The following is a 26,821-nucleotide window of genomic DNA, read 5'->3' as shown; positions in this document are numbered from 1 at the left end:
GTGAGAAAGAAGGTTCACACTCAATTGCTTTGCAATAGTTCGTGAGAAAGAAAGGTTTGCGAACTATTGCCAACTTGAATAGCTTTGTAATATTATGATTATTTTAATTGTCGTATATAAGAAGGAAAGGTTTGTATACGATAGTTACAAGTGTGAGAAAGAAGGTTCACACTCAATTGCTTTGCAATAGTTCGTGAGAAAGAAGGGTTTGCGAACTATTGCCAACTTGAATAGCTTCATAATATTATGATTATTTTAATTATCGTATATAAGAAGGAAGGGTTTGTATACGATAGTTACAAGTGTGAGAAAGAAGGTTCACACTCAATTGCTTTGCAATAGTTCGTGAGAAAGAAGGGTTTGCGAACTATTGCCAACTTGAATAGCTTCATAATATTATGATTATTTTAATTATCGTATATAAGAAGGAAGGGTTTGTATACGATAGTTACAAGTGTGAGAAAGAAGGTTCACACTCAATTGCTTTGCAATAGTTCGTGAGAAAGAAAGGTTTGCGAACTATTGCCAACTTGAATAGCTTTGTAATATTATGATTATTTTAATTGTCGTATATAAGAAGGAAAGGTTTGTATACGATAGTTACAAGTGTGAGAAAGAAGGTTCACACTCAATTGCTTTGCAATAGTTCGTGAGAAGGAAGGGTTTGCGAACTATTGACAACTTGAGTAGCTTTATATTATGATTATTTTAATTATCGTATATAAGAAGGAAGGTTTGTATACGATAATTACAAGTGTGAGAAAGAAGGTTCACACTCAATTGCTTTGCAATGGTTCGTGAGAAGGAAGGGTTTGCGAACTATTGACAACTTGAATAGCTTTATATTATGATTAGAAAGAAGAGCTGATGTTTCACCCCGTAAATGTGATTATATGTCGTTGTACTTTTAGATTTTAAGTGAAGCTTTGTAACTGTTCTCGATGAGTGTGGAATCACTTGGCCCGCCGAATGTTAGGTTTGAACATTGGACGTTTTGTCTACGTGCATGAGGACATGCACGACGTCAGGATGGTCGAATGTTAGGTTTTCTGTAATTTTGTGCGAATTTGTGTTGCCTTCATATGGCAACACTAGGAGAAAGGGTATAAAAAGGCGTGTTTGTCTTTCATTGGGGTTCTTTTGATTCGAGCACGCATCGAAGGCAGACGTACCATTTTGAACACGTGTACACTTGTGTTTGAGCACGCGTGCGTTTTGGAAATTTAGAGTAAGTAACCAATATACTTATTATTTATTATTTCAATGGTTGTTTTATTTATAGAGCATGTACCTGAGGCAGCTTTATGTATATCCAGGTATCCGTATGTTAGTTAATGATCATGTTACCATGGTCTTATTACACGATCACCCGATTGTCCGAAAGTAAGATGATCCGTGCTTCGGAAGGCACGTTAAGCCGTTGGTCCCGGTTACTACTTACTGATGCAAGTTAGTAGTCGTTACATGGGCTATGTCAGGGGTCTTTGGCGGTTCAATAGTAACCCCGACACCAGGGTTGATGGGGTTGGTAATCCACCTTACAACCCAAACGATAGATAAAGAAGCCACAAATGGCCGGACAAGTGGGAAGCGCTGAGGTCTCTCACCCGGAACAAAATTTAAGACAACAGGCCTGAGGGTGCCCAGGTGGGCGAGAGGACAATATTTCAGAGAATTAATCGATCCTAGTGGGTTGATAACGATAAGCATTGAATGAGGGAAATCGTCCACCACGCCGGTGGGGTCGGTATCGGGTTTACTAAATGCAGTAAATGGCAACTATTTATATCAGAAAATACAAAGACGGTATTACTAGAGACATGAGTAAAATCACCAGAGTATACAACCGATAGGGCGCGCCACGCCGCCGCAGCCTGATCGAAGCGACATGGCTAGGAGCCAACTCAATTATTGGAGATTGTAATCAGCAAAAGACTCTTGACGTGGCTTTCCTATACCCCGGACATGATATAATTTTTTATCACTTCCCTAGCGTTATCCCGTTTTCACAGTAGGCCTACTATTTACTTAAACTGAAGATTGAAAAGATCCGGTTTTTTACAGACGCGACTACCTGTTTGAACTTCCAACCCGCGAAGGGAAAGCCAGCCCAATACTGGTCAGGTCATATACATTATTATGAGCCATGATAATTATCCATCTTAGGATGTCGTATGAAAAATGGTTGCAAGCTAACTTCGGATAACCCCCGCCTAGGGATCCTGGGTTGATTCTGTCCACACTTAGCGCTCAAGGTTTATGCATCTATGTATAACATGGAATCAGCGTCACAAAAAGTTTCCCAACGGAACGGGAAACAACGGTCACGCTGGAACCAACTTTCCGCTAAGGATTTAGGATGAAAAGTCGACCTTATTATCACTATTCTGTTGGTGTAGGTATACCATAGAATTGGACAAAAACTGTGCTATGACGTAAATACGACAATGGTAAACATAGTCCGGCTTTTGTGCGGGATAATCGGCCCGTGCAGGGTTGGCAGCGTAGCGGCCAGCGAACCATGACTTAGAGACTCCACGATTATGCAGAGTAGGTAGGTATATTCGGTTTCGGTTGCAGGTTTTGAGGGAAATCGAAAGTTTGTGGGCAAATATAATGGGTACTTATTATAAGTACAGTATGGGGATAACTGTATCTCTGTATTGTAGACGCGGAGTATCGCCTGGAGAGATAGGATTGTGGATAGGATCTAAGTACATTATGCATCAAGGAAATGTTTCTTATCATTATAATATGGATGAAGTTACCGATATATAACTACTGCTGGACAGACACAGGCCCCTCCGCTCTCCTCAATCAACAGTAAGTATACAGAGTAGGTATGCAGCATACATCACCACGCTGCTCCTCTGCGGGTTCGTGGATATATTTTAGTAGCCCGGAACCAACGGCTTAACGTGCGATAGATAAGTAAGTACAGTAGGAAAATATATCAGAACTCTGGTAGGCCAATGGGAATTATAAACGAGGCTTTAGGTTCGCATATACTTAAGTATTAGGACATAAAAATACATACATAAAACTAAAAGAAAACTGTTAATTCTTTGGCAAAGTAGTGCCACGGAAACAATCCAGTTGGTGTGTTTACTTAGCAATAGAGATTTATTTGTTTTGGAGCAATTTAACCGTTTTCGATCTCGGTATCCTTTCAAACAACAGCGCTTGATAAGCGCCAGTTTAAAACACCAACGTTTATAGAACTTTACGTTCAAGAACAATCATAATCTCCGCAAAAAATAGAACATGTAGATACCTATAATAATTATGATAAACGGTAGGCCAACACGACTAGGTAAGTAGTAGATAAATTGCCAAATAATAACATCTGTGTAATAATATAATAGCTGAGCAAAAACTGGTAGATCTACTTAGTTGGATTGGAAGAATGTGAATTCGGCAAACAAACCATTGGATCCGGTTCTTGATATGAGGATTTTTATCCTTTGATGTACCTACGTGTCAAAATCTAAAACAGTTTTACAAAAATATATAGGCATAAGTTTTAAAGAATCTTATTTCCTTTTTTTTCCGAATTTAAAACCTTTGCTTATTTTTTTTTGTTCTATTACTAGGTAAGTAACGCTTTTTGATTTACGAGCTACACAATCCAATATTATTAGCTTCTTTTTATTTATACATACGACATGAGATGAAAAAATACAGTTGATAGAAAATACCTACACTTAAACAGGCACTCTACATCCATGTTCATACAATATCCCTAGAGATATAGGTAACATAGTAAAAATAAATGCTATTATAGAAAGCAGACGACGGACGTAAACAACACGCTTATCTGCACTGCACTGCAGTAGCCGACCGATCGATAACCCAACATTAGTCGCTATTCCCGCGTTTTTCACACAAAAACCGTTACAAAATCACACAAAAGCGCGCGAACCCGACACTTGGCTACAAAAAAACACTATCGAAATCCACTAAAAACGACAAAAAAAACACGAAATGTAGATAAAAATCACCGGTTAAGTAAACACGGACGACGTTCGCTCCAACTACTGTCGTGGCGTAACTGGAAATAATACTCTGGACGCTAGACGCGGTATAACCTAGCCGATTTGAGATAGTAGGGTGCCGGGAACAGTGAGTGAACAGCAGGTGGTGACTCAAACGGGGCGGGTTGGATGCCATTCATGCTAGGGATGCATGCGATAACTTCCGCATTCACTCGCCCGTGGTGTAAAAGTTTACCTGTACAAATATAAAGTTAGGGAGAGCTTTGCCGCGCGCGCAGTGTCGGTCCATTGCGAAAATACTTACAATAAGAGCGCGAGTAGGCAATAAAAAAAACCATAAAACAAAGTTTATACATTTTAATTTATTCCTGGTTCAGTGGTAGCACACACGCTTTTGCGTTGTTGTTGGGTTTTTTAATAGACCAAGAGCCAGAGGACCTTAGACCTACGTTATTTTACAAACACTCAAACTACGACTGTGAACTATGCGCAGATATAAATTTCAGCTTTTATAAAATGGCGATGGTTTAGGGAACGCAGACTTAGATTATAGGTCAAAGGTTCGAATCCCGCAATCTCTGAATATTACTTAGTCATTTGACCTCTGTCGCTAATAGTTTACACCCCAGTTAGATACGCACCAAGACAGATAAACAACATTTCTATTTCATACAAACTTTATTTAAATCAAAAAATAAAATCTACAATAATCCTTTTACTTTAATATTATAGTTAATATTTGTTTTAGCTTCTCAAATTCTCAACCTTTAGCAATTGTTGCCATAACCACCGTATTTATATTCCTTCAAGGCAGTTCACCCAGTTTTACCCCTGGATAGGGAAACACCACATAGAGTCCGCGCCATGAAAGAAGTCCCGCGGTCGCGGCGTTAGCGTCGCAGTATCTGAATAGAATTATTATGATTTGTCATTTAGTTCCATGGAAATCCGCGGGACTTCTTTCGTGACACGTACTCTACTAAATAGCGTTATTTTTATAGTTTACAACTTAAATATCAGTAGATTAAAAATATTTTTCAAGGAAATTGTTATAAAAGTATTTATTTTTAAAAAATCACCTCTTCAATAGGTTTTATATCTTTTATTGTTCAGTTCACAGACAAACGACGAACAGAATAATGTTTTTAGCAACGCTCTATCTAATTGAGCTACAAAATCATGGTGTTTTCCTATCCAAGGGATTTGTTTTACAATATCTAACAGATCTGTCACTTACATCAAACATTATTGGCCCTGTCAACTGAAAAGGTTTTAAATTATTTACTGTAAGGGTTTAAATTATTTTCTCGGAAGTGTCATTTAGAAAGTTTAAAGATACAAGTAAAATGACGTCAGCTACTAGCCGCAAAAATCACCTCCACCAACCCGCAGTGGAGCAGCGTGGTGAAGTACGCTCCACATACCTATTCCCTCTGATGAATGAGGGGAGGTCTGTGCCCAGCAGTGGCACTTATTAGGCTATTTATGTTATGTTATAAATGATCGATACTAAGATTCGCAGTGTTGTGTGTTCAAGTTTAAAGATACAAAGGACTATCAGAAACATACTTCAACTTAAACAAAAATGTATTCAAATAGAATAATCAGTGTAATATGTACCGCGTGGTCATAAACACAACTTCACTGGAAGAAATAATTAACCGAAATACATTTTAAGTAGAAATTCGAGCCCTAAAAGGTATAAGCGACAGACTCGTTAAATTATATCAATTCTTTACATAATAAGCTTAACAAATTATATTAAAATTCTCTTTTACATCTAAATTACAGCATAAAATTTATTTTCTCTTAATAAAAATACATATTTCATTTATCAAAGAACACCTTACTATGTTTGTTGTTAGATCGGTAACGTTTGAGGCACATTGTTATTACAAATAGGTTTTACTCCAGTTGTCCCACGGATGGCCACCTTAAAACATTTGCTAACACTTTATACAATTATCAATTACATTTTTATTGCACAAAAAATACGCTAAACAATTCCGAATTTTCATTTTATACCTAGGAGTAATTGATTTTAAACAATGATAACTTACAATATTGAAAAACATTAACATTTGTGACTTGGTAGTCAAAATTAAGTTTATATTGCCACTAATCTTTATCTATTTATTTATTCAACAGTGTGTTGTACACAGGAGAGCACATTAAGACAAATTGATTATCAGAAGGTGGAATTTTACTACATACAAGGACTGTAAAATAAATACAACATATTATTTCCAGTCCATTCTTAGGCACATATGTTCCATCCGTGGTGTGTTTTTCATAATATTAAAACGTTATTTATACAGAACAACAAATTTGAAGTAACACAAAAACCTTTTTGGTTTTAAAATATCAATGGTTTCGTCATCACAATTATTCTCATAAATGTTTAACATAGTTTAAGGCTAGTTGGAAACGGTGGAAATGGATGAACAATCGAATTGGGGTAGTTAGTACTGCCTAGAAATAGGTCTCATAGTGGTGCTAATTCCTGTAAACACCATCTAATTTTATTTTAAGTTATACCTGTCATTTTCTTATCCGCCGAAAAGGAAAGGGATGGGTAATCGACAAGCATAAAAGTTATGGAACACACGCCAATTTGAAGCACAAATCTAAAACCCTATAAAAATTGCGTTGGCTAATAGCCCGACAGAATTCAGTTGACAGCACACGTCAAACGGTTTGCATACCACCGAGATACCTTTTTGATTCGCCCGGGTTATTCATTCATTTACTCATTCTTCCTAAAATTAAGAGCTGTCAATCATCCGTCCTTTTCCTTTTCGGCGGATAAGAAAATGACAGGTATAACTTAAAGTAAAATTAGTAGGTGTCTGCAGGAATCGGGGCCATTATATTACGAGTCTGATAGACCTTTAATATCGCACGAAATTGAAATTGTGCGGATAAGTTGAACAGCAAATCGAAGACCAACTGACAAGAGTCAATAATGATGATTGAAAATTGTGATTTCCCTCCAAAGAAAGTTATGATTTAGACTGTTGATAATTACATCACGCAGAACTTCCGCTTCATACGATTAGTCTGATGGTCTGTAAAATACAACAATGTGACATTTATATTTCTAGGCTTATGTAGAAAACTTCAACGTTTATTTAAGTTGTGATAACTTGATATCTTCCCAATCGATTTTTCATCCAATTCACCTTGATATAGGGTAGATGGACACATTAAATATGCACTATAATATAATTGTCTTTTTCAGTGCTTGTGACAAGTAACTATTATAGCTCTAGCTCACATTTAACAATATTTATAAATGAGCAGATATGTTTCAGATGACAACTAAGAGTGTATTTATGTAGCCGTGGTATATCCGATATAAAAATGTAGGTATAAATTTCCTTTAACTATTTTATAAAACTTTAGAGGAAGTACTAAACATAATTCTTTTCCGAAAAGAATAACTCTGATAAGTAACATCTATAATTGCATAGAAAAAGTACGATTTTGCACATATTCAAAAAACGAATTGCAATATAAAAAAAACCACGCGATTTTGTTAAGTTCAAACAATCACGCGAAAGTAATTTGTGTAAATTTTAATTTACGATTAGCACTCTTAATTTATATTATTTGATAAAAGCACTCTTGGTATAATGTACAAGTATAATTTACATCTCGACCAGATCTCCAAATGTCAGCCCCGAGTGACATGTCAGGTCACAGCTATAAGAATATTCCTCTGAATGTTATAATGTAGCCTCTGAAAATCAAATTCCCATAATCTGCCTACAGTTAAATGCAATATTTTGATAGCTATAAATATATAGATAAAAATAAATATCTATCTGGGCTAATTCAATCCGCTGGTCCACAAGTTAACCTTACGTTTAATATATTCAATATACTCCTTTGTACTATTGTTTACCGTCAACTGTGACCGAGGGTCCTGTACGGCCGTGCATACCTGTATATAGCGTACATCATACACGGAATACGATAGAGTCTATCGGAGTGGAGAATACCTAACGATACGAGTCACGAAACCAAACCGGAGTCACTACAACTAGAGTCCAGCAATGAGATAAAAATAAACAACAACAGAAATTCAACCGTATACAACGCAGTCATCTTTGGATCTCGTACATATCGAGGCCGGGCGCGGCTCGCGGAATAGAATATGAAACGTCAAAAAGTACTTTGGCAGTACTAGAAGGCACCGTTATCCCCGCACACTCACAGGTAACCATAATTTTACACTAAACTAGAAGCGATCGCTACTTGGCGAGTCTCTTGCGCAAACGGTTGCGCAGCGCGAGCGCCGGCGCCCACGGGCCCGAGGCGCGCTTGCCCAGGGCGCGGGCGCAGCGCTCGGCCGCCAGCTTCGGGGCCTTGGCCGTCGGCGCCGGCGCCGCGTCCTCGCGGCCGCGCTTGCCGCCGGCCAGGGGCGGCGCCTCCGCGTCGTTGCGCGAGCGCAGCGCGCGCGGCCGCTCGGGCGGCGGCGGCGGCGGCGGCGCCACGCGGCAGGCGGGCGCGTCCAGCGTTGTGGAGTGCACCTCGGGCTCGCTACCGGCGCGGCGCGGCCGCGGGCCCGCGCCGGGCGCGGCGCGCGCGCGGGCCCGGCGGCGCGCGGCCCCGAGGTTCTCCTTCGAGCCGCGGCTGCCGGGCTCGCGCCGCGCCGCCGGGGCCGGCCGCCGCGCCGCTCCCGGGGCGCGCGCACAGTTTCCCGCGCGCGCGCTGGGCGCCGCGCGGCCCGCGGCCGGCGCCGGCGCGGCGGCCGACGAGCGCGTGGCGCGCGCGCGCTCGGGGCTGGCGGGCGCCAGCGCCGGCTCGGCGGGCGGCGGCGGCGCGGCGCGGCGCACGGTGGGCCGCTCCACGCGCACCAGCGGCTCGGCGGGCGCGGCGGCCGCGCGCCGCGACAGGATCACCACGCGCTCCAGCGCGGCCGCGGGCGGCGGCGGCGCGGCGCGGCCCCGCCCGGCCGTCTGGCGGGTGTGCGGCCGCGGCGGCGGCGGCGGCTCGGCGTCCTGGTGCGAGCGCAGCACGCGGTCGTGGGGCGCGGGCACCTCGCGCTTGGACTCGGCCTTGGGGCGGCGGCCGCGCGGCCGGGGCGGGCCCTCCGTCGGGGAACTCGACGACACCTCGTTGATCTGTATGCCCCCGTCGTCCCTGTCGGGGTGGTCCGCGTCGGCGACCGTCCTGCCGGCCGCCTCGACGGCGGTCTCCTTGTCGGGCGCCGCGTGGGGCTCGGCGTCGCCGGCCTCGGGCACGGCGGTCGCGAGCGGTGACGTCTCGCGCGCCTCCGTCTCGGTCCTCGACGTTTTCCCGTTGACGATCTCGTCGTACACCTCCGAGAGCGTGTTGACGACGCGAGACCTGTTGAGGAGTCGCGCCATGAAGTAGGACTCGGCCGGGTTGCCGTAGTTGGTCATCGTCTCGTTGTCCTCGTTCTCGTGTTCCTTCTTCTCTTGCGGGGCGACGGAGAAGCGCCCGTTGATGGTGTCGCAGGGGGGCAGTGGGGTCTTGTCGGGAACGTCGGCGGATGCGGCGGGCTTGTCGACATCGGAGTAGCGAGTCATGATGGTTAGGCCGTTCTGCGGGACGGGGCGGTGCTCGGCGTCGGCCGGGGGGTTGGGCTTGTGGTCGGCGCCGGCGGGGGCGGCCCCCCCGGGCGCTGCAGGCGCGGCGGCGCCGGCCGGCTGCTGCGGCCGCTGCGTGGTGCGGGACCGCAGCACGGTGGCGCGCGGCGGGCCCGGCGGGTCCAGCATCAGGGTCACCACAGACGTGTTGTCAGCTCGCATACGAGTATTTGACCATCTGAAAATATTAAAAAAGTTAATAACTTATTACATGATCAAACTAAACCTAATAATAAAACCAGAGACCTGTACCAATAAACGGGTTTACGAAGAGTGGCTTTAGTTTAGAATAGTGATGCACCGAATCCTACTGTTACAAAAGAAGGGGAATAACCTACTTACATGCGATCATTTCGTTACTTTACCTGCTTTGAGTAATTAATAACCTTAAAATTGAATTATTAAAATAACTAAGTTGTAATAAATGTTAACAAACAGTTATTTAACTTCAGTGAGAACCAGCCATGGATCGAAAAAGTCACCAGTGTGAACCTATTTTACTATGGATGAGAGTATGAAGAGCAATTTGTGTGAAGCAAATGTGTCTCATGGTAGAGTTGGAAGAAAGGCTAAGGTGGGTTATAAACGGCTCTATGGTTCTGTCAGTAATCCCCCTCTCAAGTAATCTATCACAAAGTATACAACTAAGTTGTGATGCAAAACTACCATCTTTAGAACAAGTATTAGAAAGGAAGAAGCTTTGGGTCATTAATGATGCTCGAGCAAAATGTTACCTACTCTTTAGAATCATTATAGTCTGTTTAAGCCCAACTCACAATCGTAGAAGATATTATTATTCTTTAGAGTAACATTGTGTCTCCTATAGCATTTACTATTTAGCAATACAAGTAATAGGGTCGTATAGTAGGTTCAAGATAAATTATGAAATTCTAATATTTTAATCAAGGCAAACGTAATAATAAGCCTGTGCTTTTTCATACAAATTTCATAGTAATTTCGTGTTTTGACGTTTAGTAAAAAGTAACTGATTTGACTATTTGCAAACTGGCTTATACTCCAACCCACCTCTCTAAAGCATGGTCCACAAGGCTCTTGGAGGGGTTGAGCCAGTCTCTCGGTTGTGTGCTGCCGCCTCCAACCAGCGCCGCTTCGTTGTGACGCTCTGTGGCTTGCACCAAGCTGACTGCGCCTTCAGGAGATATCATGTTCCACAGACCGTCCGTACCGAATATTAGACACCTGTAATGAAGAAATACTGATTATTATAATTATTAATAATCCATATTTTATATTAGTCGTTATATGAGTTATGTCAGGGACCTTTGGTGGCTCAATAATAACCCTGAGACAAGGGTAGATGAGGTTGATAATACACCTCATAACCCACATGATAGAAGAAGAGTATACATATATTAGTTACTACATGGCTTTTAACAACATTAGTTGTTAAAAGTCTAGTGCGAAAAAGACATAACTAATAAATTATGTAAAACAGAGGGTCATCCCCATACTGCAAACGTTGGCACTAAAACGCGCGCTAATAAAGCGCCCGTGGCAAGCATTTGCACTGACAAAGTGTTGTCAATGATGCGAAACGCCGTCACTAGATGACACTAATTTTCATATGCAAGCTAATACAGACAGCAACATCTAGTTACTCCATTTCGAAATAGAGTAAGTAAAATACTCTACAGTGGACTCTACAGCCCCTACTCAAATTACAAAAAAGGGAGGGAAACTAAAACTAATAAAAAAAGGGAAAAAAAAGTCTAAAAAACAATGCTAATTAAAGAGAGCTATTACACAGTAAATTAATTTATGAATGATAAGTTTTATACATAATTCCTCTCTTCCCTTCAACATTGCTGTGCCCACCAGGATCCATGCTTTAGTTCTTATGCCTATGTAATACCCTATTGTACTACATGGAATGCAATAAGTGAGTATTGAGTATTAGATCTAGGTCGGTACCTATACGAATCAGTACATCTGTTCTACAATATTTAGTATTCATACTATTGAGGTACACATACAGATCGTAGAGAACACAACAACGGCATAACTTATACCAGGTTTAGATTTAGTCTCGAATCCAGAAGAGTATACACAGCAAGCCATCACAGAAAGGACAGAATTTCGTACAAACAATACACTAAACTATTATTCTTTATTTGATTCTCTTAGCCCCACAATTTCCCTGTTTGGTATTGCAAATATACCTTACAATATCCCCTCAAATGTGTCATAGACTACAGAGAGTTTCCTCATAATGTTTTCCTGTACCATATTTTAATATTGTCAGTGGGACATTTTGTTTTACTTTCAAACTGGAACTAAAGTGGACTTTAAAGTATACAACTGCTTAATATTATGTACAAGAATAACCAGTTTTTTGAATATGTAAAGGTTTCATTTATTTCAATATGGGATTTAAATATATTATACAGAATTAATATTATCTTTTATAACTGACTATGCTGTGGCTATTAGTATGGGATAATAGAATTTTGACTGTTGTAATCAAATAACAAAGTTGCCAAAATACGTAACACTAGGATTGACTCAACTTGAAAAGTCCACATATAGAGTACAGTAATGAGGGAATTTGAATAGCTACATTCCCCAAATAAAAAATATAGATGGCGCTGTTCAGATTTAACGTGAGAATTACCTATTTTCTCATTTCTTGGGGTACATCATTATTCAAAAATATAATCTAATGGCAGAGACATATAATAAAAATAATTGACGCTTGATATTTGGATATAGATTATATATAGATAATCTACCTGAAAGAATTGAGGATATTTAAGATTAAATTACACAAGAACACGTAAGCCAACGACTATATACCAATAGGGGTAGTCAGAGGTACATATGATGAACTAAGTACCCATGTCTCGCCGAGCTTTCTGTTAGATCAACGTGATAGTTGGTGAGCCGTATCACCGAGAACAATGGTGGAGCCAACTGTGAAATTAAAAGATTTAAATGAAAAAATTAAATTTAAACCAGAACTTACCGGAATTTAGTTGGGTCTATTGTTAACACACCAACATCTGGGTCAGGACTGACAATAAACTCATCATTCTGGGGGTTATAACTCCATAGATCTCCCAGTGACCTTGCAACCGCCAGGAATGGGATCTCATCCATCAAAGTGTTCTTCTTAATTGGCCCTTTGTGTCCGAGACGAGGCCGATTCCACACAACTCGTGGAACACCAGCTTTTGAGACCACTTTGCCTCCACAACGCTGAATACGTTCAATTTCTGCCGTTGATTCAGGCTTGTGATCTGATGTGAGTGGTTTGGCTGCCCATTCTTCGGAACCTGAAAGATAGTACATCTGTAAATCTATTGATAAATCAATGGTTACTGTTCAATACAAATTGGTATTCCTTAAAAAGGTACCAGTCACATTTTTCCATGTAGCAAACATTTACATTTTAGAAGTACTTAATTTAGGGACAACTTGTTCTTTAATCTGCATTCATGAATAAATCATGATTGTTATGGAATATTCTAGAAAGCTAAATCTGTCTTCATGCAATATCTATCTACATTTTATTTTATGTTAATACACTGCTAGACATGAATCTCTCCCACTGTGTAACTCTGTTCCCCTTCTTCATAAAGCTGTTTGATGATGGCTGACATACACATACTTTATAATCTAATTAAAGTACAAATATAATAACTCCACCAACCTGCATAGTAGCAGCAAGGTGGAGTATGCTCCATACCTGCTCCAGTTGATGAGGGTAGGCCTGTGCCCAGTAGTGGAACATACATAGGTTTATGTTATGTGCAAAAATATATAGTTATGACTATTCTGATGGTATTTTCTAGTCAAGTATCAAAACAGTTTATATTATAAAAAACATCAAAATATGTTTCAGTAAAGTCTTGAATTAGTTAATTATAATAATTTACTAAAGATACAGACCTTCCTTTTGGTAGCCAAGCACTATGGCGGAGTCTCCGACATGGCCAATGTATATCTTCCCACGTCGGATGAACGCCACACTTGCAGTGGTACCAGCGGTACTGGGTAGACCTGTCACTGTCTTCGGCCATTTTTCTGTAAACAAACAAATTTTGTTTGACAGTGGATTACAAGCTTCCAGTTTTTTTTTTCAAAAACATTTTTAAAATTTAAACTGTGTATTTAAATAGAGATTAACGAGATTAGAGATTTGAGATTAGTTTAATTAGAGATTGAGGGATTGTGTCCTCTAACATGATGGACTAATGTTATGGGCGATAGGCTGATCCCTTATCACCATAAGGTTCATCATATCCATCTTTGGACTTCGTATCAACAGTGGCTGCAAGTTGTCTTTGATTACTTGTGGCTCTGCCCACCCCATTAGGGATTACGGGCGTATGTATGTATTTAAATATATGGCAGTCTAGAGCATTTTTAAAATAGACAAAATTACAAAATTGTTTTGCAATATTACAGTTTCAATAACAAAACTTAGTTATTTACATAATAACAAGACAGTAGAAAGCAAATTATTTGTTTTATTTCAGTATTGTGATGTCAAATAAAGAATACCTAATCTTCAAATCTAAGAGGATTTTAAATCACAGACATCCAATAAGATACCTATTATGATAAAAAATATGTGTAATTGTCTTATTAGTAATAAAATATTATTAATCCAAAACAACCTATAACTTTATGGAAATGTGTATTGTGTTCACAACATATTAACATATGTGTATATCTAAATACTTGGAGAAAACTGTATTTCACAATGTGACCTTATATACATTTTTTCGTAAGAGGAAACTGGCAGCATAAAAGGCTGAAACTGGTAAAACTGCTTTCACTTGACCAAAGTAGGATACCCGAAAAGTGACCCAAAATATCTCAATTTTGTATTGCATTATTATCTAACCAATATAGACAAACAGACTATGCAGCCAATGACCATTTCGGAGTCTTTTGTCGGCTCAATGTCAAACTACTCGAGAAAAAATAATGAGATAGAACAAGGTCAGGCAAATTCACACAATCACTTCTTATTCCCCTTGAAATGAGGAGCTTCAATTTTGCAGAAACATCATTACTGCATATTTATAGAAATTAAGATGTTTACCTAATTCTTTCCACATGTTCAAGTGGGTCAACATGTAACCATTTCTGATTGCTTTCAGCACATCCTCATCGTTGTCCGACCAAAACTGACGCTGCTTCACAATTGAGTCCATCAAGTGCTCCTTGGCAAAGGCAGCAGCCTCGCTACCGCCGTGCCCATCGTAAATCCCGAAGAAAGCGTACTCCAAATCCCTCTCATCTTCCGTTTGTTGATACGCAACGGAAAACAAATCTTCCATATACTTTCTCCCGCCTTGGCTACAATGGCCCGTCACACGCAAGTTAACACCAATTGACGCAGGCATTTTTAACTATAACACTATGAATAAACCAAAAATATTTATGATTTCATTGTAACACAGCGTTTCTGGACATTTTGCATTTGCAATTACGCGAGTGTCGCGACTTGACGATGGGTCACGTGGACATATTGATCACGACGCGTGCCCCACTGCTTACGGGTTTCACCGTAAGATAGAAAGAGATGACTATATGAATTACGTCATGTTTGAAAAAGAAATGGACGCCATCATTGTTTCCGCCATTTTCCAGAATAGTTCAATTGAGCGTCCGTTTAATTCATATCCTCATGTTTTAGCACTATTCTAAATATTTTACGTAACAGAATATTATTAATTCAAAATTTTATTTTGCAATGTTTTATTTTATATCGTAATCCAGTCTAACTGAAAATATGAATTGGTAGTAGTTTTTTTTAAGCGGAAAGACGTAAGCAGAAATAGTTACGTTCAGAAATAGAATACCCTACACTACATAGTTAAGCGTCCAGACTGCCTGGAGAATGCGCCACGTTGCACATTCACCAAGATAAGCTCATGAAGCGTCTAGACTGCCTAGAGAATGCGCTACGTTGCATAAGATAAGCCATGATGAGATCAGACGCTTGGTCCCTTCCCATTAGTTTTTAAAGTAGTCTTAAGCTGAACTTCTTTTAGACAATACGTGTGTCTTATTCTAAATAAATAGTTTTAAATTCAATTAAATTGTCTTTTTAAAAACAGTCCTCTCACCCCGGGTGATTTATCTGGCGCAGCCGGTAGGATATTTGCATTAAGGCTGCACCTGAGGACTAGAAAATCGGTCGTCGGGTCAAAAAGTCGCAGATATCCACGAACCAAATAAATAAGTTAAACACAAGTGAGTGAGCGGACAGAGTGAAAATCGTTTTCACATAATACGAGAGACACATAATTCTACGAAGTTCAGTGCAGCTTTATCGTGGAGGATATGGCAGTGAGCAGATTGTGAGTGACTAATTCGCATTCCACTTCTTATGCTTATCTATTCCTGTTAGTTGCGGGCTCAATTATTAATAAGTGAACTCTATAGCTCTATATAGTTTGTTTCGGTTAACTTCACTGAGATAAAGAATATCTGATTTTCACATATCGCACTAAAATAGGTGATAAGTGAACTTTTAAGTATTTTTATTACTTTTGTTTGTTACATTTATTTTATTTTGTGTGTGTTTCGTTATAAAACTAAATATGGCTCAAGTAACGTTAGTTCCCAAAGAAATGCTGTGTTTGATACCGAAGTTTAGTGGTCAACCTGAACAGCTTAATTTATTCTTATCTAAAGCTCAATATGTACTAGATAGTTACACGATACAGGGTAACCTTGCTCAGAGCACATACCTTTTCCATTGTATAAGTAGTAGGCTTGTAGATAGAGCAGCTACCCTTATCAGTGAGAGACAAGACATTACGTCCTGGGATGCATTGAAATCTGTGTTACTTCAGCATTTCGGTGACCCACGCTCAGAGGAGTGCATTAGTATTGAACTCGAGAGCATGAAAATAAAGTCGGGGGAGTCCTACAATGAGTTCTGTAACCGCATTCAACATGTTCGCAGCGCCTTATTTGCTAAAGTAAACCGGTTGACCGACGAAGGCGTAAAAGCAGCCAAAATGATCATTTACAATAACAGCGCGCTCAATGTTTTTCTATATAACCTTCCGGAAAACCTAATACGTATTGTTCGCCTAAAAGGTTGCTCCACTCTCGAAAATGCGTTAGGCATCGTAACTGAAGAGGTGAATTTCCAGCACCAATATAACTCTAAACACAAACAGTTAACTTCAACACATAATGTACAACCACAAAATTCTCAAAATGTTCAACCCCAGAATTTTAAATTTAATATTCCACAAAATACACCTGTCTTTCGACCAAATGCTTTACAACAGTTCCGGATGCCATTACCTGGAAATCCTCAATTTAAATTTGGGATTCCACAGCAGATGGGCTATAAGCCAAACCTGACCCAAAACCAAAATAATTTTAAACCAAACCCTCAATTTAAATTCGGTATTCCCCAACCTCAAGGTTTTAGACCCAACTTCAATCAAAACACACAGGGTTTCAAATTCGGGATTCCCAATCAGTATCGGTTCGGGATTCCACCCCAGCCTCAGGTATACAGACCCCCTGTAAACGACTCCAAACCATTGGACACTGATGTCTCTATGCGAACAGTAACAAGACAGTACATGTTAGATGAACCTGAAGGTAATAATAACCTTTTCTATAACTATGAACTTGCGGAAACTTACTATCATCCAAATGAAGGAGATTATGAAGCATATTACGATCTGTATGAAGAGCCGACCAGCTCGGAAACAACCAAAAACTACCCCGGATTTTCACGAGCCGGCCGCACCCAACAACCCGAGATAGTAAATCTTAATTGTGATAGCTTATTAAAATTACCACACATCAACTTACCTGAGATAAATGCTCGTTTTATGATAGACACGGGAAGCACTCGATCGTTTATCAGCCCAAGGAAAGTTGATGAGTTCTTCGCCAACTATAAGTTATTCGAACCCTTCGAGGTTGTAAGCACTCACGCTCGTAGCAGACACGACGAAGTCATCGTCATACCCCTTCTGAAAACTTTTAAGAGCACGTTACAACATAAATTTTATGTTTATGACGTCGATAATCGCTACGATGGCTTGATCGGTTCCGACCTTCTAAAACAACTAGGCGCCACAATCGATATGCAGAATCAAGTTCTCCGAACGAAAAATGTAGAAATACCAATAATATATAACCCACCATATGAAGTGCAGCTTCAACCACGTACTGAAACACGCGTGACGATTCCTGCGGACCTGAAAGATGGAGAAGCGATTATTAATTTCGTAGATTTCGGTAAAGTCGTGCGTATGCCGAGCGCAATAGTGACATATAAAAATGGCAAGCAAAATAGCAACGCGGACGCGTTATCCCGTATAAGGCTAAATGCTTTAGGTAAAGACGATACTGAATCCATGCAGGTGAATGTAGACGAATCTGAAAGACGATTACATTCTTACTTGGATGATGTGGTTTCTGAAATTGAAAGGTTAAGTAACGCGCAACCAAATCCGGAAGACGAAGTAAATTCAATAAGCAGTGGAGAGAAAGAAGAAACAACAAAGCATGAGTTAGAAACTGAGTACCCTATATTATCGCCTTCTGAAAGCACCATTACAATACCAGAAGGAACGATGAGTAACATGTCTCTATCACAAACTGTTCATTCGGCACCAGACATGGACACAAATGGCATACCTATTCTAAACGAAGCCATAGACTCTAAGCCTAATCAGATGTTAATTTATACATGGAACAGAAACGAAATGACTGTAAAGAATATCTCTAGTAACAATCAAAAGATATTAGAAGCACATTTACCAACAAAAAGGCCAGATTTGGTCACTCAATTCCTAAAAGAATATGTAAAACCAAAAACTAAGCATTTCATATATTTTGAAAATGAAATTCACCGTAAACAGTTTACACAAGCGGCTATAAAACTTTTTAGAAAAGGGACAGTCAAACTATTTGAATGCACTAAAAGAGTTATACATGTAGAGGACGAAGAAGAGCAACGACAAATTGTTTTAAAATACCACGAGAGTAAGACATGTCATCGAGGAATCAACGAAACTCTCATGAAGCTGAAACGCGTATACTACTGGAACAATATGAACATAACAGTCAGTAGCGTGATAAACGCATGTGAAATTTGTAAAGCAATGAAGTACGACCGCAAACCATACAAACCTGAATTGCAGTTGACACAGACGCAGACAAAACCTTTCCAAGAATTGGTTATGGATTTTTTTCCAATAGAAGGGAAATACTTCCTGACCATCATTGATGCGTTTAGTAAACTAGGACAGACTTTCGAAATTCCTAATCGCTCTACACCGGAAGTAGTAAGAGCTCTGATAAAATACTTTTCATTTTACGGTGTCCCCGGTAAAGATAAGCCCCGGTTTCAAAAAGCAGAAGTAGTTGGAGAGATAAGTAGGAATATAGTACCTGTCGATGTTAGGAACCGTAATACCAATGTACCTATTAAGGACATTCGTCGTCCTCCACAGGGTCGTGCTCCTGCTGGTGGTCCAGTTGAGCCAGAGCCAGGAGGAGGCCAAGCTACAACGGATTGAACACAATCCCGGGATACTTCCTGTAAAAGAGGGAACTGCTATTATAAGTTACGATAAGTGGATAATAATTAAGAATCTAGATTTAAGTTTAGTATACGATGATATAGAGTTTAATTTCAACCGCTATGCGAACCTCAACAAACACGTCCTAAACCATTTTGGCAAGAATGTTTTTAATTTCGAACTTGCGAATGTCAAAAGTCAAACTGATCACCTAAAACACATAACTTTCACTAAACTCAGACAATTAAATCCATCAAAAAGAATAAAACGTGGACTACTAAACCCTTTAGGGTCACTTATAAAAGTAATAACTGGCAATTTGGACAATGAGGATGCTGTGAAGTATGATAAAATGTTAAATGAACTCAAAACTCGACAAATTTCAGAATTAAAGAAAATGAGTCTGGTCACTGAAATGTTGGGGACATTTACGAATAACAGCAATGTAACAAAAAATAATTTCATCCAATTGGATAGGGAAATTTGGGACATTAGAAAAATACTGAATGAGTCAATGACAAATTTTACAAACAATAGATTAATTCATATTTACAATTTATTTTTACATAACTTCCAAATGTTGTATATCAGATTGGATGAAATAGAAACAGCAATAGCATTTAGCAAAATGGGAACTCTCCACCAGTCAATATTAGACACTGACGAATTTGTAACTGTTTTAGGAAAAATTGAACGTAAAGAGAGCCTTGCATATCCCGTAAATTATGTAAATTTAATTAAAATAGAGCAGTGTGTAGAGATTAAGGCATATATCAAAGAAAATCAGATAGTCTTTATCATCGAAGTTCCCTTGGTCAAAAAGGGAATATACGACTATTATCACGTCTTTCCTCTACCTATTACAAACAACCTAAATCAATCTGTCCTAATTATCCCAAAACAACCTTACCTTATTGCGAATGGTTCGAACACATTCTCACTCACCAAACGCTGCAAAGAGTTGGAGAGAGGCTTCTTTATTTGCTACGAAGAACACATCGCCCCAAGATCCATGGAGGATACCTGTGTGGCGGACTTAATGAAGTTTATTATGAATATTACCACCTGTTATCCTGTCCTGGTGGAAGTGAAGACAATTAAAGTAGAGCCCATACAACCTAATCGATGGATTCTCTATTCTAAAGCCAACATCCTTTTGAAGACACGCTGTGGAAATGAGATGAGCAGAATCTACATCAGAGGTACTTACCTGGCTGTGATCGATGATAACTGCGAACTAAAAATCGATGACGTCACACTGAGGCATCATAGTTCCGAAGCATCTCCAATACTATATCCCAAGTTACCTCTTATAAATTTTCCGGAAATCCCAACCTCAGCAGCAGCATCGCCCTGGAAGCCTATCAACTTGGATGAGGTCGACCTGCGACATCTCCAAGTGTTGTCGTACGCCCTAAAAAAAGCTGACAGTGTTGTGCTAAGTGAAAGTGATAAAAGTGTAAGTGCGGTAAATATAAATAGCATTAGTATAGGAACTCTATTTTTATATATAATCTTAGTCTTAACAGTTTTTATCGGTATCTTCATAACTTTAAGAAGACGTCGAAATTCTCAGTCTCAAAAATCATCCCCTGAGAATTTCGAAGTTATGGAGGGAGGAGTTAAGCGTCCAGACTGCCTGGAGAATGCGCCACGTTGCACATTCACCAAGATAAGCTCATGAAGCGTCTAGACTGCCTAGAGAATGCGCTACGTTGCATAAGATAAGCCATGATGAGATCAGACGCTTGGTCCCTTCCCATTAGTTTTTAAAGTAGTCTTAAGCTGAACTTCTTTTAGACAATACGTGTGTCTTATTCTAAATAAATAGTTTTAAATTCAATTAAATTGTCTTTTTAAAAACAGTCCTCTCACCCCGGGTGATTTATCTACATCTACTAAACAATAATCCCAAATATTTGTTTGTTATTGTATTTTCTCTACTTTACTTACAGTATACGTATTCTTTCTAGAGTAGAATTGGAATAGCAAATTATAGCAATGCCATAGAAGTTTTGAGTCAGTAAGACAAAAAATATACAATGTTCCAATAAGACAATCTAACCAATAATATAAAAGCGCCAGTATAGCTTACAAGTAAGAGACCCCCCGTTATAGTGATCATAGAATTAACAATAATATTCCTGGGAGGTCTTTACCAAGCAATGGAATCAGTTGAATTTTAAGAGAATAATTTTATCAAAAATTTATGATTAGAGACATTTTTTTATAGCAGTTTTGTAGAAGTAAACACATAAACAAGTTAAAACATATTTATTTTCTAAATACTATAATAAACTAGTTTAAAAACTAAATACTATTTATTCCTCAGTCACTTCCCAAGGCTTTTCTGGTCTGTGCATATCCCAAGGGTTTGGTTTCTTATAAACTTCCATTTCTTCCAATTTTATTCCACCATTGACTATTTCATCCAGGAATTTTTCCAATTTCCCTCCTTTAATTGGTGTGAGGTCACTGTACATCTCAGTAATCCCTGATTCTAAGCATCTCTGGGCAAACACCTTTCCTAAGCCAATGTAGGCACAGGTATCTGTGATGCTGTAAAGCTGTTTACGCAGACACCATTCAGAGGTCTTTGCTTCAATCACTGGTCCATTTAAAAAGTGAACTACTTGGGCTGTCACGGTTCTGTTGGTGGCTATTAGGAAAAGCCTGTACACAGAAAATTAAAAGATTACAATAATTAATTACACAGTTGTCTGGTACAGTAATTTTGCTGACTCCATCGTAGCTCAAGCTCCTTATTCTCTCCAATAAGTAACTAAAACTTAGGACTGCAGAGTGATAAAATAAAAGTAGGAAGAGTCTACACAATTAATACGTCAATGGATACTTACTTATGCCAATACTTTTTGCCTGGATTATCCAAATGATAACCATCGGGTTTCCTAGCGATTCTCATTCGTTCCAAGTTCCTTGGGTTTCTGTTCACAAACTCTGGTGCTGATGAAGATAACCTGGACAGTTGTGGAACTACCCACACTTTTTTGAGTGAGTTCATGGCGTAGGTTATTTAATTTCTGTAAATGTAAATGTAAATGTCGAATAATATTATTTTTGCACTATGAAAAGTAAATGATTTTTATAACCCAAACCCAAAGTTATAACCTCTTTATTTATTGTGACATTTGGTTAACGTTTACACAGTAAAGTAGAGACTAGAGGTATAGAGTCAGATAAAAGTATGTCCAGCTCTAGATTCGTGGTTTGTTTGAGACAAGTTTGATTGGAGAAAATAATGTAATTTTTTTTGCATAGAAAATATTTTTTTAACTGTAAAACTAAGTTTAGCCACCTTTTTACTAACTTTAGTAGAAATGCCCTTCTCCGTAAATGCAATGGTAGTTTAGTAGTTTAGGATATAGAACGTAACTTATTTGGTATGATAACGGTTATAACACTGGATAACGAAGTTATTTTATATTATTTAAATAAATATAGCAACACTATAAATTAAAAAAAAAAACTCAAATGACGTACGATCTTGCAATCGCCCACCCACACGGCTGAGTTTTGATAAGAAAATATTATATTGTTTTCAATTCAGAGAGTGTTTTGCTGCTATATTTATATTCTGTTATAATGTGTCTATAGTTTCACGGCATACTATGGTATCCGCAAGATCTCGGCGTGTGTTTTTTGATGATGCGTTGGATTGTTGACTGTTTTCGTGTACGGGCGTGAACTCGAGGCATCCGGAACACTTGCATGTTTTGTAATTAATTTGTTCGCCCACTCGCCTCTGCGGCGTTCGGATGTGGGATTGTTGCTGTTCGTGATGTTAGAAGGCTGTAGGTAGTGGTATAAGGAGTGAGAACTTCAAAATGTCGCTGCAGAAAAGTGTAAAAAGTGCGGGTGGCGATCGGAGTGAGCAAGCAGACACCACGTCCATATGCTCGTCTGTGACCACGCAGCCCGACAGGCATGGCTTCTTCGGTGGTGCTCAGTACAGTCCAGAACCGTAAGTTTTTGTTTACAACATATTTTCATATCACCATATCGTATTTATTATAGTATATCGCAATAATAGTAAATGAGTAAAACTTCCTACTTGGTAGCTTCAAATAAGATTCTGATAAATATAGCGTGTGAGTAATAATTAGCAAATTACACAATTGTGGTTGGTTGTTATATTGGTAAATTTGTAGTATTGAAGAGCAAGATTTACCAGTAAGACATTATAATGGACAACTTACCATTTTTACTGTATAGTTTTTTTAAAACTGTGTTCTTAATGTACTGCCATATTAGCCACATAATACAACTACATGTTGTAAAATTTTTCCTGAAGCCTCTAAATGAAATACACTTCATCTTCTTGAAATTAATAAAACATAAAATATCTTGAATATTAAAAAATAAAACAGCATAGAAATGTTCACTGACAGGCTTCCTCAATATTGTTCCTAAGGCATTGTTTAATGAGTATGTTATTTCATTGTCATTCATAATACTGAGTATTACAATTCTGTTTACTTTCCAATGAACTTGGTTCTATTACTAATTAGGTGACCTACACTTAATTGTACAGCGAAGGTTGTTAGCAGTTGCAAAACTAGACCTAATAATGTGAGGAATGTAGTTTCGAGTCTATTAGTAAGTTTTTGGTTTACTTATGAGTAGAAATTCTTCAGAATTTGGTGGGTTTTATATTCTTTTTACATTTTATTTTAATTATTGCATATTTTTGCTTCACTTAAAGATATCAAATTGAATGTGTATTCAAACTGTCCAGTAACTTGTACAAAATTGTCTTCTGGCTTCAAGTTACATTAATGTACAATTATGCAAGTACATTGCTATATTTACCTTTTTTCAGTTATGCAACATAATCCCTCTGTAGGAAGCCTTTGCTATTGTGTCTTTCTTGTATGGAACTTTGATGGAATGTTTATTATAGGTATCTACTATAATTTAATATGATACAAAATGGTACAAATGAATATATTTTTTCTTATTAAGTTCCAACTTGTCACAAAAAATGACAACTTGTTATCAATAGCATACTCTGTTGTATGTAATTAACTTGACTTAAAAAGATTTTATGGTCTCCATGGGATGTTTTGCAGATTACCCTGGCTGCCCTGAGTTGAGAAAAAATCTATTACATATATTAGGGCCAATTCAATAGGCCACGTTCGATGTTTCTTTACCCTCATCAATAAGTTTTAAGGTTTAATGTTATTATCATATCAAATCAAACACACTTTATTGCACTGACCTTAATTTTAACAAACAGACATAACACATGGATACAGTACAACTTATTGCTGTAGAGCAATTTCTTCCAGGCAACCACTACCAGACATTTACTAAAGTTGGATTTGGATTTTTTTTCTCTTTTTGTTATGAATCTGATGCTGTCAAATGTAATCTATTAAATTGTCCATACTATATACAAAATTATATTTAACTTTAAATGATAACTATGACAAAATTATCTTTTACCCAACCACACTCATCAAATAAAGCTTTGATAGATAATACAATCAAAATGATTCACACATAACTTGCTAAGCAAACTGATTTATATACCTATTACTATAATTCTAAAAACACACAAGTGGTGTTGTGTCATGATCAAAAGTTATTGGTATGACTCAAACAGGAAGAAAATGTTACTTTATTGTTTGATTACCTATCTGCAATTTTCAATCAACCATTTGTATCATTGTTCTAGAAAATTAAAGCAATGTGAGAACAATTAAGATATTTTTAATTGTACTTTATAAAGTGTTCTACCAGATGACTCAAACACATTATTTTATAACATGCAAGTGGAAAAGTAGTTTACAGCATTTTACCTATTTAGATATATACTTTAATGTGTTGTAAACTATAGAAAAATTAAATTATTACAACGGCCATAAGCATCAAATCCGTCCAGCCATTCCCAAAGCGCCAACTAACAGTTCATTAATAAAAAAACATTTTGTAATTTTATAATCTTCTTTCAAATGGGTTGTGAGATTGAAGGCCAGATTGCACCGTAGTATCAGGCTTATTCATCGTCATCTCCCTAGTATTATCTAGTTTTTCACATGGTCCGCTTACCTAAACTGAAGATTTGACAGGTCTGGTGTCAAGGTTATTAATTTTATAATAGTACAGACATTAAAGTTACAGTATTGATCAAGATTCATAGTCCATAACATCAAATAATTAAATCTATTAGTCATATCCTCTACTACTTTTGAATCTGGGTTACCTGTATGTATGTATATTATGATGCATTTTCTAAGAAATATGTTACTTGGCTTTATCTTGACTTTCTTACCTAGAAACAGTGGTTCTGTAGAGAAAATGTATCAGTTGATCAGTTACTCATCACAGGGCCGAAATCTCTAAAATACTTTTTTTGTATTGTATTTAATGTAACATTTATTTATTTATTTTTAACATCAATTGGGACTACAAAATATACATTAATTTGGGATGCTAATCCTGGGTTAAACATAAATTATGATTATTCAATAGACAGATCTAAAAGTCCGACATTTTATCACGTTTTTCTATGACGTCATAGTGTGCTTTTTCATACAAATACCATAGTAATATCGTGTCTATACATTTAATAAAAAGTAACTGATTTGACTAGTTAGAAAGCAGCTTATTCTTCGAAAATCCGTTTTGGTAGGAGACACTGTTGCATTCACTTTGCGTTATCAGTATTTCCATATATTTTTTTGACATTTTTTAAAATGCTTTCTGTGGCCAGACTACTTGGAAAATAAGGTTATAAAAATGTGATTACCTGCTAATACATTTTTAGTAATTCTTAAATAAATCATAATAATACAGAATCGACATACCACAGTGAAGCAGTAAAACAATTAGGTATAGGACATGTACCTTAAGTGTGTACCTAACATGTTAATGTCTTCCAGAGCTGGCATGCCTTGACCAACTTACATACATACAACTTGTTTGAGCTACTGACAAGCACACAATTAATATTGTGTTGTCGTTTTCGGGTTTTGCATTGTCTTTTAAAAGACGTCATTACTGCATACATAAGAGGATCAGATTTTTAACTGTTAACCTACCAAAATGTACTCAACAGTACAATAGCGTTTATTACCAAACGGTGACTGTGATTACGCAATTGAATGTCGCCTGCTTAGCAATGGAGACAGGGATAACTACATGATTGCTTTAGCTATAGTTGTGTGAACTTAGCCATACAATAAGGCTTAATACTACGTATAGAACGGTAACTCTCCGCTCCCCACCAGCGTCTGAGCTAGGTTTACTTCACCCCCTCTCGAACAGAGATTAGATTGGAATATGGCGTTAGACGTCACACACACAGATGGCGCTTGTACGATAACGTCAATGTGTGGTGTCTGTGTAAAACAAGCTTGTTTGTATGAAGTGTCCGGAGTGTGACATAGCATAGCATAGCATGCTATCAGAAAAAGGCAATAAAGTCGTTCTAATAGGTATCTACCGAATGCTCTTACCCCATTGTTTAACTATTGTGTATGGAAATCTCTACGTTAAGTAAGAAGTAATATAAACAGTAGGTCACGCGTGCTGTAAACCTCCCATACATAATTTTTACCCCCCAAGGCTCCTTCTGGAAAAACAAAACTTTGTATCGGCGGCCATCTTGTTTTTCCGCCATTCTTATTACTTGCATCGGCGA

The 26,821-nt window shown here is 38.4% G+C and overlaps 5 protein-coding genes across 8 annotated transcripts in view; 2 read left to right on the top strand and 3 right to left on the bottom strand.

Annotated features, from left to right (window-relative positions):
- The window catches only part of LOC126375973 (uncharacterized), a 70,969-nt gene extending 66,923 nt beyond the window's left edge, over nt 1–4,046 (bottom strand). For all 4 annotated transcript variants that reach the window (XM_050023073.1, XM_050023077.1, XM_050023076.1 and 1 more), the window contains exon 1: nt 4,002–4,046. The gene's annotated coding sequence lies outside the window, so the exon portion shown is untranslated. The remainder of the gene's footprint in view (nt 1–4,001) is intronic.
- Nucleotides 4,047–4,654: 608 nt separating this feature from the next.
- On the bottom strand, nt 4,655–15,129 carry LOC126376396 (protein phosphatase 1B). Its single transcript, XM_050023722.1, has 5 exons — nt 14,685–15,129; nt 13,523–13,657; nt 12,597–12,906; nt 10,640–10,813; nt 4,655–9,791 (listed from the first exon to the last, which is right to left on the bottom strand). Exons 1-5 carry the CDS (start codon nt 14,986–14,988, stop codon nt 8,252–8,254), a joined length of 2,463 nt encoding a protein of 820 aa, XP_049879679.1. The 5' UTR covers nt 14,989–15,129; the 3' UTR covers nt 4,655–8,251.
- A 2,011-nt stretch (nt 15,130–17,140) lies between these two features.
- LOC126375998 (uncharacterized) lies at nt 17,141–21,000 on the top strand. The gene is made up of 2 exons (XM_050023143.1): nt 17,141–17,863; nt 17,963–21,000. Exons 1-2 carry the CDS (start codon nt 17,173–17,175, stop codon nt 19,147–19,149), a joined length of 1,878 nt encoding a protein of 625 aa, XP_049879100.1. The 5' UTR covers nt 17,141–17,172; the 3' UTR covers nt 19,150–21,000.
- A 411-nt stretch (nt 21,001–21,411) lies between these two features.
- LOC126376076 (39S ribosomal protein L18, mitochondrial) lies at nt 21,412–22,282 on the bottom strand. Its single transcript, XM_050023245.1, has 2 exons — nt 22,011–22,282; nt 21,412–21,825 (listed from the first exon to the last, which is right to left on the bottom strand). The coding sequence occupies exons 1-2, from the start codon at nt 22,172–22,174 to the stop codon at nt 21,474–21,476; spliced, it is 516 nt and encodes a 171-aa protein (XP_049879202.1). The 5' UTR covers nt 22,175–22,282; the 3' UTR covers nt 21,412–21,473.
- A 373-nt stretch (nt 22,283–22,655) lies between these two features.
- LOC126376028 (TBC1 domain family member whacked) overlaps nt 22,656–26,821 on the top strand; it is a 29,280-nt gene continuing 25,114 nt past the window's right edge. The window contains exon 1 of the mRNA XM_050023184.1: nt 22,656–23,134. Within this exon, the coding sequence (XP_049879141.1) occupies nt 22,998–23,134 (137 nt within the window). The 5' untranslated portion in view covers nt 22,656–22,997. The remainder of the gene's footprint in view (nt 23,135–26,821) is intronic.

This window comes from Pectinophora gossypiella, chromosome 20 (assembly GCF_024362695.1).
Source record: "Pectinophora gossypiella chromosome 20, ilPecGoss1.1, whole genome shotgun sequence".
Lineage (NCBI taxonomy): Eukaryota > Metazoa > Arthropoda > Insecta > Lepidoptera > Gelechiidae > Pectinophora > Pectinophora gossypiella.
Note: the sequence above shows the minus strand (reverse complement) of the source record. Positions and strands in the feature narration are given on the sequence as shown.